Source organism: Eriocheir sinensis, chromosome 12, assembly GCF_024679095.1.
Source record: "Eriocheir sinensis breed Jianghai 21 chromosome 12, ASM2467909v1, whole genome shotgun sequence".
In the NCBI taxonomy this organism is placed as follows: Eukaryota; Metazoa; Arthropoda; class Malacostraca; order Decapoda; family Varunidae; genus Eriocheir; species Eriocheir sinensis.
Genome location: NC_066520.1, coordinates 11,973,414 through 11,987,353, shown reverse-complemented (window position 1 = coordinate 11,987,353; position 13,940 = coordinate 11,973,414). Strand labels below are relative to the sequence as shown.

Genomic DNA, 13,940 nt, shown 5'->3' with positions numbered 1-13,940 from the left:
GCCCAAATTGTAGATGACGTAGCTGAGATCTATGATGTGGTATGTGGAATGTGGTATGTGGTATAGGGCCTGGTGGTGATTGTGGCATCGGTACTACTGTGATGGTTTCGGAAGAATAATGAACGCTAAACATACTCTCTTTGCTTGTGAATAAAAAATAAAAAAACACGTAAGACTCTACACTGCTTCTAATCACAAAGTCTTGAAGCGTATTCAGCAAAGGTAGTATAATGCAATTTGAAGTCTAAGTTGGGTAATGCAAAGCTTGTGTTGATTGCAGTCCGATTTCATTAGCAGGAGCGGTTCCATAAGACATGACGCTCTTTGGGAATGGTAATAATAAGCTTAAGAACAATAGCAGAAGTAATAAGTATTAGCCACGATACTATTAATAGCCCAAAGATCCGTACCCAAGATAGATAGAGAGAAAGATAGATATAGATAGACAGAGAGAGAGGGAAAGAAGAAAGAGTTGGCCAGGGATGAAGGGCTACCCAGTGAGCCATATAGCGCACCTGAGACATAGGCAGTCATAGGAACGAGTCTATTGTTGCGAGGTAATGACTGTTTGTGTATATAATGAGAGGTGTGTTGTGTGTGTGGGCGTGGTGGCGGAAGGGGACGGGGACGGGAGGGTGGGGGTAGAAGGGGGTGGGTGGGCGTAATAGGAAGTAGTAGGTAGAAGAGAGAGAGAGAGAGAGAGAGAGAGAGAGAGAGAGAGAGAGAGAGAGAGAGAGAGAGAGAGAGAGAGAGAGAGAGAGAGAGAGAGAGAGAGAGAGAGAGAGAGAGAGAGAGAGAGAGAGAGAGAGAGAGAGAGAGAGAGAGAGAGAGAGAGAGAGACGGAAAGAGAACGAGGTGCAAGTAGAATACACAAGACATAATAGTGGAGGTGGAGGAAGTGGGGTGAAAGTGGAAGAGTGGCTGGTGTAGGAGTGCTTGCATGACGCTACCTGTGTGTGTGTGTGTGTGTGTGTGTGTGTGTGTGTGTGTGTGTGTGTGTGTGTGTGTGTGTTTTGTGTGTGTGTGTGTGTGCGTGTGTATCTGTGTTTGGGCACTCGTTATGTGTGGCGATGTTGAGGCGAGGGAAGGAGGAACGAAGGAAGAGGACCGGGGATGCAGTGGGGTAGGAGGGAGAGAAAGAGAGGAGAGGAGAGGAGGGGATGGAGGGTACTACCACAACAAAGAGAGGCAACACAGGGACGCACAGTGACTAATGCCGGGCCGAGGTCTCTAAAGTGATGATTAGCGAGCGCCTAAATCACCTAATCCGTACTGCTAATCACAGCCGCGCCGCCAAGATTGCCCTCCGCCGCACGGTACATATTGCGCATAAATTTGTAACAACGACGCCCCGGCCAGCCCGAGGGAGGGAGATGAGTCCTGGGCGAGCTGTTTTGTTGACATTAAGCGCAACCCTGATTGGCAGGTGTGTGGGAAACGACGTCGCCATTGGTGGATCAAAGTCGAGATACAGAGAGCCAGCCAGTCAGCAGGGCGGCCCGAACAAACACCGGGGAACTGTGTCTTCATTCCGGCGGGACACGGGAAAGCAGGCGTCTGGCACTGGCTGGCGGGGAGCAAAGCGTGAATGGCAATACTGCGAAGAATAGAAGAGGAGGAGGAGGAGGAGGAGGAGGAAGAGGGTGGCGGGGGTACAGGGGGCAGGTGGGCGACAGTGTGGCTTGGGAGGGGGTGCTTCAAAGGAGGGTGTATACGTTGGGAAAGGAATAATGCCCGGGAAATAAAAGGGAAAATGGGCGTGTGCGCTGTACTGTGTGGGCGTAGTCACGTGTGTGTGTGTGTGTGTGTGTGTGTGTGTGTGTGTGTGTGTGTGTGTGTGTGTGTGTGTGTGTGTGTGTGTGTGTGTGTGCAATTCGAGCGGAGGCGTGGGAGGCGGCGGGAGCGTAGGCGGTGCGGTAATAGCTCAGTGTCCCCTACCAAACGTGCCCCCATTAACCAGGCATGCGGGCGGGGGATTAAGAGGACGCGAGATAGAGAGATCCAGATAAGATAGGATCGCCTTAACTCTGCGCGGCTCACCCATGCAGAGACACCCCGAGGAGGAAGGGAGAGGAGTGACATGCAAGGAGGAGAGAGAAGGGAGGAGGGTGGTTAAGGGGAGTGTTTGGGTGTAGAACGCGATGTATGGTGAAAGTCTAATTACAGGTTTAAGGTAGAGAGGGAGCGCCGCCCCCTTACCACCCTCATCAGTCCTCCCAAGCCATCTCACTTCCTCTCTCTAACCTCAACCCATTCACAATCCTTTCATTTTTCATGCCTCCTCTTCACCCTCTTCTCATCTCCACTCTCACTCTGCGTCTCTCATCTACCCCTCAAGCACACATACATCGCACCACAACAAACAACAAACAACGCATACACCTGTTGGAATCATCATACAAACACAAACAGCATCAGAACCTTTATGCCTCTCACCGATTGCACACCTTACGTCCACCTACCCACATACTCACCTCCCCTCCCTCCCCCTGTCCTTCCAGTCTTCCTCCACTTCCCCTTCCTCCTCTGGTTCCCGTCTCCGCCTCTTTAAACACTGCCAGTCGAGAACCCGTTTCGCCCAAGCAGCACAAGCGGTGGTTTAGCTGCAGCATCCCGACGCAAACTACCTGGACAGACCTGCTGCTTTGACCACCTTCGCGTCTCCCTCCCTGATTCCGGTCCACTCCTTCCTCTTCTTCCTTCGTTCATTCTTAGTGTCCTTACTTTTCGTCCAGACTCCCTTCATTTAACGTCTCCCTCCTCTCCTTCCTCTTCCTTCTGCATTCATTCTCTGCCTTTATCTACCCCTGTCTTCCTCCGCCACCTCTTCCTTTTCCTCGTTCCTTCATCCTTAACCCTTCCTCCCCTCCTCATCCTCTCTCTCTTCATCTTCCTCCCCTTGCCTCCCGCCCATTCTTCAGTGTGTGTGTGTGTGTGTGTGTGTGTGTGTGTGTGTGTGTGTGTGTGTGTCCTCGGAGTGATGATGTGGCGTCAGGCCGCGGCGGCGTGATGGAGTGACGTCTCTCAGCGCCGTGGCCGCCGCGCCGCTAATGCCTGGTATCATGGTCGCGCCAGCCGTCTTGGCGAGGCCCTAATGACCACAAACATCGATTAGCAGCCAATAGCGAGAGGCTGATCACCGTCATCAGGTCATTACGTACGAGCCAATAGGATTTTTGCCGAATACTTTACGATCATCAATGGCGTTAATACCATCCGAGGCTTGTGATTAGGTGAATAATCCTTGTAGAATCACAAATACACCTCTGTAATACCAGTCATGACCATAATGCATTGCTCGTTATCAAAATAAGATCTCGCAGAAGACTATCATCAGCAGCCCAACCCCGCTACAACCCCCATTTTCTATATGCGGCCGTAACTCCGTTTTCTGTGTGACGTCTGTTGGCAAGCCTCAGCGGGAAGCCTTCACGGAGCCGCCCGCCCGTCCGCCACTCCCGGCATACATCATGCTCGGGAAACACTATATTATAAGCGAGCTGACGTATGTAGGAAGATCAGGAAGGCTGGGTTGTAATTATAGTGTAAAGTCGTTTAATAGCGGGTTGGATCTCTTTAGCCTAACAGCCGGGCAGATCGCGCGGCCCAAGACAGACCCGAGCCACCGCCCGCCGTAAGGTCGACCATTCCCTGGCGTCTCCGGGCCGCGGGAGCCTTGCGGGCGGCGAGGCATAGCGGTGTTGGGTGTCGAACCTCTGAATTATGGTGACTGCGGCCATATTTTACCAGCCTAACAAGGTATCCACACGGCTGAGTCTCGATAATCCGAACTCGGCCACTCGGAGCCTCGTTAGGGCAGAGGCTGGACGCGGACACACCTGCGGCGGGATGGAACACACCCTCCCGGCCTGTGCAGCCTTGTGTGTCTTGAGGAGAATTGCGGCGCCTCCCTCACCGGGCTGCTGCAAGGACGGAGGGAGGGAGGAAGGGAGAGAGAGAGAGGGACGAGCTTCAGGAGAACAGGAGTGGTGACAGCAAGGGAGGGAGAGGAGTAGGTAAGAGTGAGGGAGTAGAGGGAGTGTGGACAAGGAGAAGTATGGGGTGAAGAAGAGAGGTGGCGCTGATTATATATGTTAGAAGGACAGTAAGGGATATGATAATGCGTTCTTCCTTTGTTGTTTGGTTCTGCTGTTCTGATGTGTTTGATATGATTGGTTTGTCTTGTCTCTAAATCACTGAAAATAACACACACACACACACACACACACACACACACACACACACACACACACACACACATTTATCAATGGGTTGTGTGTGTGTGTGTGTGTGTGTGTGTGTGTGTGTGTGTGTGTGTGTGTGTGTGTGTGTGTGTGTGTGTGTGTGTGTGTGTGTGTGTGTTGGGTCAGGTTAGATGATTCCCTTATTAAAAAGATGAAAATATATTAACGTCCGATGATTATTTTTCGGAGGATAAAAGGGATGATGAGCAGAGAAGACCGGCAGAGAGAGAGAGAGAGAGAGAGAGAGAGAGAGAGGGAGAGGGAGAGGGAGAGGGAGTGGGTGGGGTGGTGGCGGCTAGCAGGCAGTAAGTAAGGGGGGGGATGTCACAGGTTGGAATCCCCCGGCCACTGTGTCACCCAGGTCGCCTCTCACAATGCCTTATTTATGGGCGGGCCGGAGCCGCCTCACCCCTCATCACGACATAAATCCGGCTCCATAATCATTGTAATCATCCTGCCACCGGACCATTGTTACTAGGGCCGCCGAGCCTCCCCTTAAGACACCAATCCCGCCCTTACCGCCCTCCTTACACCCGCAGAGTTCACAAGTTCAGAATTTCCCGCCTTGTAAGGAAAATTGGCCAGAATATATAAGACATGTATCGCTTATTATGGCGAGAAGGAGGAAGAGGAGGAGGAGGAGGGTGGAGTGAGCTAGTGGGCGGGTGTGGGCTGCGGGCTGCTTGGTTAGGGCGGTGTGTGGGGAGTCGAAGTCGGCGTTTGTAACCCTGAATCACCCTGAGGCAGCGTTGCTATCACAGTGTCGCAGGAATTACGTCTTAGGGAGGTCCTGTGAGGTCCCTTTCTTCCCCTTTCCTCCCCTGATTCCCCTTGGTGTTACCTGGGGAAGGGGAGGAAGGGCGAGGGGTGGGAGGGAGGGCGGCGGGCGGTGTTTGTAATGTATATATGTTCGGGTAGACTGATGCAGGTGTGGTGGGGATGTGACTGGCAACAGACTGATGCAGGTGTGGCGGGGATGTGACTGGCAACAGACTGATGCAGGTGTGGCGGGGATGTGACTGGCAACAGACTGATGCAGGTGTGGCGGGGAGGTGACTGGCAACAGACTGATGCACAGATATGATGCTACTGATAACAGCCGATGCAGAATGAAAGGATAATAGGACCGATAATGGAATGATACGCAGATAAAGCGATGTAATGGGCGATAACAGGCTGATAAATGTAAAGCGACGGCATGATGGATGACGTAGCGGCACTGAGGTGATGCATTGGCTGTATGAATATGTACGGAACGGGTACGGAGTGAAGTGGTCGTCTCGTTACTGTTCTTATCACAGTCCGGCAAGAGTTTAGTCAGTCGTCACTTGCAAAACAGTACATGAATAATTATACAAGAGATATTTGGTGTTGGGCTTCACCGAGGCCTACGTTGGAGTTTTCCATTGGTGTTGCTAAGAACAAATAACCTGTAAGAGACAAGATTAGACGAAGCATATTTTTGGACACGAATGGTCATGAAAAAAACGATATATGTAATTGGATTTCTAAATAAAGAGACATTTTCGTAATATTCCTCTTGATTTATAGTGAGGAGCAACACCTGTTTTTATATGAGGTGCCGTACAGTTAAATCTTTGCGGCAGGTGCACTTTGGGCGCTGCGGGGAAGAGGCGGCAGGTGAGGGCGGCAGCACGCCACCTTATGGAGTCCCGATGATCTTGTGGTTTTCCTTCTCTCTTTTTTTTTTCCCACTACAATCTGTGTTACAAACCCTCACAGGCTCGCAGGTGTACGGTGGATGTTGTGGATGTTCTAAACTAAAATTATAGAAAAAAAAACTTGAGTATATATTTTTCTTTCATTCCAGTGGCCCGCCTTCCTGTCGCCCTTTTTTTTTCACACTTCAGTCTGTTACAAACTCTCACAGGCTCATAAGTGTACGGTGGATGCTGTGTATGTATATGAACTAAAATTATGTAAAAATGTATAAAAAACAAAAGTATATATATATTTTTTTCTTTCTTTCCAGTAGCCCGCCTCCCCGCCGCCCCTCGCTAAGTAATGGATCCGTTGACACAGACATTCCCCCGAGGTGAGTAGCCCCATAAGCTGTGGTTACACCCATTGGTTTATTACGGGTTCGGCAAGCTGTATATCAAGCAGCGTAATAACATGCTTGACGCTAAGAATATTGTATACGTGTGGCCCCGAGCCGCCATGACTCAACAAAGTGTAGAAATCGCTGCTGTTTTTCCCGGCGCGGTGATCTTTTGGGTCCTTCATGTGCTTGTTGTCGCGGGTTTTTACTCTCCGGCAAGCAACATAGGAATCAATAATAGAGGCTCAAAATATAGATGTCGAATTTTACAAGTACGCTGAGTTATCTTTGTGTGTTTATTATCGCGTGTTTCCGATGACTCCGGGCCAGTCTGACGGCGCGGGGAGCCATGACTCAGTGATTTAGACGACTCTTGTTTATGCTGACGACGCCTGACTCGCTGCGCCGGCTGGGATGAGGATGCTGGAGACAATAACTGCAATGATAATGATGCTGGGGATGATGATAATGGTTACGGGTGATGCTGATAATGTTAGTGGAGCAGATTGAGAATGACGAGGGAAATCTTGAAGAGGGGGAGAAGGAGGGGAGAAGAGGAGGGCAGAATATAAATGTTTGAGAGAGAGAGAGAGAGAGAGAGAGAGAGAGAGAGAGAGAGAGAGAGAGAGAGAGAGAGAGAGAGAGAGAGAGAGAGAGAGAGAGAGAGAGAGAGAGAGAGAGAGAGAGAGAGAGAGAGAGAGAGAGTCTATCGGAAAGTAAGAAAAGTTTCGTAAAGAAGTAATAAGACTTGACTCCAAAATAGAGAAAGAAAATGTAAAAAAGAAAACGGATAAACACAAAGAATTACCAAGAAAAGAAGAAAGAGCCACGAGAGAGAGAGAGAGAGAGAGAGAGAGAGAGAGAGAGAGAGAGAGAGAGAGAGAGAGAGAGAGGATGACGCAACGATTATCTCATGATGATCCTCGTAATTTTCTTATTAATCTTCCCCTCGACACGACAACAGCCCCGTCAGCACCTCCCGCGGGCGTCCCTCAGCGCTGCCTCTCATGCACCCCGCCCCTCACTCGTCCCCAGTCCACTTCCACCACCACCTCCACTGTTGCTTCTCCACTGTCCCTTATCAACACCCTTTCTCTCTCTTTCCTTCTCTCTCTTTTAGGTGAATAATAGTGTATTCTTATTCCTTTTTCTTGTTCTTCCTGTTCTTATTTATGTCTTTGTTCTTGTTCGTGTTCTACTTTTTTTTTTTTTTTACAGCAGAGGAGACAGTTCAAGGGCGTAAAAAAAAGAAAACAGTAATGAAGAAAAAAGCCCGCTACTTACTATGGTCTGATAAAAAAAGATTAGGTACTTGTGCTTCTCCTTATCATCTGTGATCCATGGAAGTGAAGAATACGTGCCCTCAGGTTCTAATACGTGTTGTAAGAGGGGCCAGAAAAGGACGCCGCCCCTAAGATACAGAAGGTTGAAGTATTAGAGAAGGTCCCTCCCTCTCTCCGTCCACTCGCTTCCTTGTACCCTTGACAGAATGATTGATTACGTGGACGTTTTGACTCCCCGGCGCGTCTTTGCGGAAAACAGAGTAACATGATGAAAGTATTGTAAGCACTATTTAATGATTATTATTGTTATCATAATTGTTATAAATCTTAGTAGTAGTGGCATTAGTTGTAGTAGACGATGTTGTTATATTATTATTATTATTATTATTATTATTATTATTATTATTATTATTATTATTATTATTATTATTATTATTATTATTATTATTATTATTATTATTATTATTATTATTATTATTATTATTATTATTATTATTATTATTATTATTATTATTATTTTTATTGTTATTGTTATCATTATTTTTGTTGTTATTGTTGTTGTTGCTGCTGTTGTTGTCGTTGTATAATTTTTTGCACCATTATCATCATTGTCGTCATCGTAATTTTTTTTATCAGACCATTGGCGTATTCATCACCCTCGTGGCGTATCCAGCACCTGAAGGTCTCCTTCCAGCGCCTGAGTGTGCAGTGTATTGTTGGTGCTGCCTGGAGGGTGTGCCATCCCAAGGTTGGCAACGCTGCGTGTGCCTCGTTAGGATCGGCAACGCTGCGTCACTGCACCAATAGCGTGTGGGAAAAACCTTCAGCTTTAGAAAAAGGAGAATGGGAGCGGAAACGTGTCTGTCTGTCTGTCTGTCTCCTGGTCTCCCTGCACGCATGTAAATGCACATACATGCACGCAAGCACACGCTCATGCATGAACGCTCACATGAACACACACGCTCACTCACACAGCCATTTGCATCTTGACATGTAGAAGCACTTAAGAAGACACACCGAGACAGGCAGACGTGTGTCCTTGTAACACACTACACCCACACATGATACATCCTTATCCCACACAGAGGAGGAAGGAGAGAGAGAGAGAGAGAGAGAGAGAGAGAGAGAGAGAGAGAGAGAGAGAGAGAGAGAGAGAGAGAGAGAGAGAGAGAGAGAGAGAGAGAGAGAGAGAGAGAGAGAGAGAGGTTGTTAAGTAATAAAGGAAAAAAAACGATAGGTCCAGGGGTTGTTAGGTACACCTTGGGTACACAGATACTTAAGTGACACAAAAAAAGTCACGTATATGAGCAATAGCCCGAAAAGTGAATGGTGGTGGCCTCAGGTACACACACACACACACACACACACACACACGCAGGACTATCCGCCGCCGCCTGGCCCTAGGGGGGGGAGGGGTGCATCATCTCCGTGCTGATCGCTGGATAACTTTTTTTCTGCACAGGGCTCAGGATGTACAGCATAATTGCTCTATCGGCCGGTGGCGGGAGGCGCGGCGTGCCTGGCGTGGCCGCGTCCCTGCGTTGCTCCATGCTCGTGTGTCAGCGGCGACGAACTGCCTTCACGTGTGGCGGGGGATGGGCTGTGGTATGGTTGAGTGGTTGGGGGGGGAGGGGGGAGTGAGATAAAATGCTAGGTTTGGTTTTCCCTTGATTTTCTTCTCCTGACGTCGTTATTGTATACTATTTTTTTTTTACTTATTTTCTCGTTCTGTTGAGTGTATTGAAATGGGGGTAGTGAGAGAGAATACAAGGTTTGGTTTCCCTTTTATTTTTTTCTCCTTACGACGACGTTATTGTGTATTATTTTCTTACATATTCCTGCGTCTCGTCGCGAAAATGATAGACTGCGGTGTTATGAGTATGGGAGTGGCTGAAATGTGACGGAGGGGACACGTTCGGGAGTGGAGGTGACTGATGTGGGAGCATTAAGAGTCGTGGAAAAGATGGGGATTTAGAACGATACGTAGTAGGTAGGTTCTCTCTCATTAGGATTGTGCTGTGGTGATTGTGATGGAGGCAGCGATGGAAGAGTGTGAGGATGGATAGATAGAGGAGATATAGATAGATAGATAGATAGATAGATAGATAGACATAGAGAGAGCGGTGGTGTGTGTGTGTGTGTGTGTGTGTGTGTGTGTGTGTGTGTGTGTACCAGGAAGGGGACGGGTACGGAAGCATGGCCCTCCCTACCTTTCCTACCTGTCACTCTGGACCGCTAATTACTGGGAGTCAGGTGACACTGGTGCTTGGATCAAAAGTCAGTGGGAATTCACTTTTTCTATCATTACATTTTTCCGTCTCCCTCAACCCTCTCCTTCCTTCCCTTCCCACCGCACCGTCCATCATCATCTCACTTTTTTTGTCCTCCGTCTTTATTTCTACTTCCTCTGCCACCCCATTTCCTTCCGCTGCTGAAGTAGGGAGGATTCTGCTCACCTTTCTCTCCACTTCACTTCCTTTCCAGCTCGCACCAGTCCCTCCCTTCCCTTCTTTTCTCTCATCCTCTTCCTCTCTCTCTCCCAGCTCGCCCCTTTTGTCTCTCTCTTTGTCTGTCTGTTCCTCTTTCTCTTTCTCGCTCTTTTTTGTGTGTATCTCTGCTTCCATTATTACATCTATAATTTGATCACCACCAATCTTCCTTAATAACATCGCTTGCACTCTTTCTCGCCTCCCTATGTAATATTTGCCTGATTTCCCCTCATCTCATCTAGACTGAATCATTTGTTGTCTCACTTACTGAAGAACATGTCCATCATTTACCTCAATTATCCTCTCACGTTCCTTTTCACAAGAAGATCAACTCAAGTTTTTCTCATTTTCCAACCGTGCCGAGGTAGTAAAGTAAGCCGTCATCAGTGTCAGGAGCCTCCCGTCATCTGCCTTAATACATCTTGTTCATCACGGATCCTCTCCACATCAGACCTCATCAACGTCAAGCCCGTGAGGTGTCAGCGTCACTTAGCATGTCTGGACGTACCCGGCACAGGCGGCGCCGTCCCGTCATATATAGAGTCAACCAGCGGGCTCGTCCTCCCTCCTTCCTCTCCTCCCCAGCTCCCTTCCTGCTCGTGACGCCCCAACACTCCCTTTTCCTTCTTGCATCCTTCACGACAGTCCCTCACCTGCCCTTCGTCCCTCGTCCTCTCTCTCACACCTCTCTCCCACATTCATCACCCCACAACACCTTCCTCCCTCGTCTCGGCAACCACCAAGATCATATCGTTTAATGAGAGCGGAAGTGGCCGCTGTGAGGGGGGGAGGCTCACGCACGCAAGATAAACACTCGCCGGAGCGGTAATCACTCGCCGCCGCTGACGGAGTGATGCACGCGGCGCGGCGCGCCTCAGGTGCTGTGCGGGTCGCGCTCTGCTCTCACCTGTAATTATCTAAAGATGCAATTTTCCCGTGGGTGGTGGTTGTCGCTCGGCTCACGCCCGCCGGCGGGACGAGGCGAGGCGGCCAAAGGGAGACTCTCCTGCGCGGAACACACCTGCCTAATTTACATAGAGGCCGCCCCCTCCTGGCCAGGCTCACCTGCCGCCTGTCACGGCTGTGCCGTTCCGGCCATCCGTCATGGGAGGCATTAATAATAAGAGCACAGACAAGGAATTAATCAAGATACCAATGTTACAGAACAGAGCAGCGGTAATCCTTAAGTCGTCCTCGTCGTCGTTGTCGTCGCTATTGTTGTCGTTGTCGTCGTCGTCGTCCTCGTCGTCGTCGTCGTCGTCGTCGTAGTAGTAGTAGTAGTAGTAGTAGTAGTCGTAGCAGTAGTAGTAGTGTCATTAACAACATGTGACTTCAGCTTGTCAGCGACACAGCGGCGCAGGGTCGTTAAGGGTTAAAGGACCATTTGGAACACCTTCATTCCCCCCGCCAGACAGTCTCCGTCGTGTCTGCCCCGAGCCGCCACGACTTCCCGCCCCGATGCGCCGCGACGCTCATAACAAACAAATGTATCAAAAGGGTAAATACGGAGTCGTAACGTCTTCACCTGTCGCTGAGCCCCTCCCTCTTGCCTCCCTCCTCCCGCCCTGCCTCCCTGCAAATAACAGGGCCGGGGTGAGCCATCCATTATGAGAAAATAAATCTGCTTCAAGACATGACAGGAGGGAAGACAGACGGAGGGTATCGTGACTTGGCTGGTTCCTAGACTCCCTGTCCCTCATCCCCCCCTCCTTTGCATCACCTTCCATTCCTTCCTCCTTTTCTCCATCCCTTGCTTCATCCCCGTCTCTCCCTCACCTCTTCCCTCCACCTCTCCGCCCCGCCACTCCTCACATAATTTTTCATTCCTTACTTCTTTTTCCCATCTTTTTTTTCCGGTTCCTTCTTTCCCTGGTCTCTCCTCTCCTCCTACTCTCCCCTCCCCCCCCTCACATTATCTTCCATCCCTTTCTCCTTTTCCCCATCTCATGCTTCATCCTCTTCTTTTCCTAATCTCTCCCCTCCTATTTTCTCTCTTCTCCCCTCTCCATCATCTTTCATTCCTTTCTCCTGTCATCCATCTTTTGCGCTATCCCCTTCTTTCCCTTTCCTCTCTCTCCCCAAGTCACGTCATTCCATCCATCCTCTCCTCCATTCCACTCTACACTACTATACTTTTCATCCTCCTCATCAACCTCCTCTTTCCCCTTTTTCCCTCCTCCTTCTCCTCCTCCTCCTCCTTCTCCTCTTCCTTCTCCTCCTCTTCCTCCTTCTCCTCTGTTCTTACCATAACTATCCTCTTCACCAACCTCTTCTTTCCCCTTCTTTCCTCCTCCTCCTCCTCCTCTTCCTCCTCCTCCTCCTTCTCCGTTCTTACCACAACTATCCTCCTCGCCAATCTCTTCTTTCCCCTTCTTTCCTTCCCTCCTTCGTTCTTACCATCCGTCGTGTCCTCCATCCCTCCCGCTCCTCGGCCGTAAGTTGACAACCATTGCATCAGCTGTTGTCCATTTCCGCCGCCAGGTGCCTCGTTTCACGCCAGTCCCGCAGTCCCGACGCAGCGGGGCCCTAATGACGGCTTGTAATCCGGCGAGTGATTATTTGGGGAAGTGTTTAAAAAGATATCACGCGAAAATAATGACGCTCAATTATGTAGAGCAGGAGGAGGAGGAGGAACACAAAGGACACAAAGGAAGAACAAACAACAGCAGACCTAACTATCTACTCAAAGGTGGAAGACGAAGGACAGCAAAGGCGAAGGAGGAGGAGGAGGAGGAGGAGGAAAGGTGGTGGTGGTGGTGGTAGGAGAGAGAGAGAGAGAGAGAGAGAGAGAGAGAGAGAGAGAGAGAGAGAGAGAGAGAGAGAGAGAGAGAGAGAGAGAGAGAGAGAGAGAGAGAGAGAGAGAGAGAGAGAGAGAGAGAGAGAGTTAAACAGGTCACGGAATAGAAAAAGTGAAATAGTATATAATAAAGTTAATCCACAAAAAAACATACGAAGATGATATCCTACATGGAAAGATAAAGCTGATGACAATTTACCATAACAATGTAGTGATGATTCTGCGGGAATGGATTACGTACCGAAGAAAAATGAGGTGAATGAGCAGACAGTGACAATAGCTATGTAGGAACGGCGTTCAACAATAGGGCGGGACTGTAAAGAGCAAAAGAGATTATTATTTTACAGCAAAGGAGGCAGATCGGAGGCACAACAACAACAACAAAAAAGATATAGCAGAAATAACAACAAATGAAGAAAGCTGAATATAAAGGTCGGTATTATAAGACTTTCGCTTCTCACATCAGCTATTTCTAAAGGTCAAAGAGGGGGTCAATCGGGTTCTAATGAGTGTTTCTTCAGGTTCACGGTACAGAAAAAGGGTCAAACTACCACCAGGGTCATCAAACTACTCCTGGAAATACCCACAACTCCTACGAAAGCCTTGTCAAATATGTGTGCTTGGCCGGCGAAATGTCTTGTAATACGACCCAAAATGTTTCCAGAGACAAATTGAAAGCACAAGAAATTATGTCAATGCAACCCTCACGTAGAAGCAAAAGGGTGAGAGAAATTCAAGAGGAAAGAAAAGTTAAATATTCTGTGAGGTACTCATAGTTTTCTCCATCCGGGTAAAATGATAAGCTGTACTATGAGACTTGTAGGAAAGTTTACCTGTGTCTCATTAAACAGGTGAAAAAAGGAGAAGTCACGTGACCCTCCCTCCCCTCCCACCACCACCACCACCACCACCAATACCACCGCCACCACCACCACCACCAGTCCGCCGACCAACCCGTGCTCAAGGCAGGAACATAGGGTACAGTCAGCCAGAAAGTAAATCCTTCCCCAGAACACGATGTAATGGGAAAACTGACAAAAATATGCGCCATTTACACAATTAGCA

At 49.0% G+C, this 13,940-nt stretch overlaps 1 protein-coding gene across 1 annotated transcript in view; it reads left to right on the top strand.

Moving 5' to 3' along the window:
• Nucleotides 1–13,940, top strand: part of LOC126997406 (optomotor-blind protein-like) — a 403,474-nt gene that overhangs the window by 80,565 nt on the left and 308,969 nt on the right. The window contains exon 2 of the mRNA XM_050858475.1: nucleotides 6,238–6,300. Within this exon, the coding sequence (XP_050714432.1) occupies nucleotides 6,270–6,300 (31 nt within the window). The 5' untranslated portion in view covers nucleotides 6,238–6,269. The remainder of the gene's footprint in view (nucleotides 1–6,237; nucleotides 6,301–13,940) is intronic.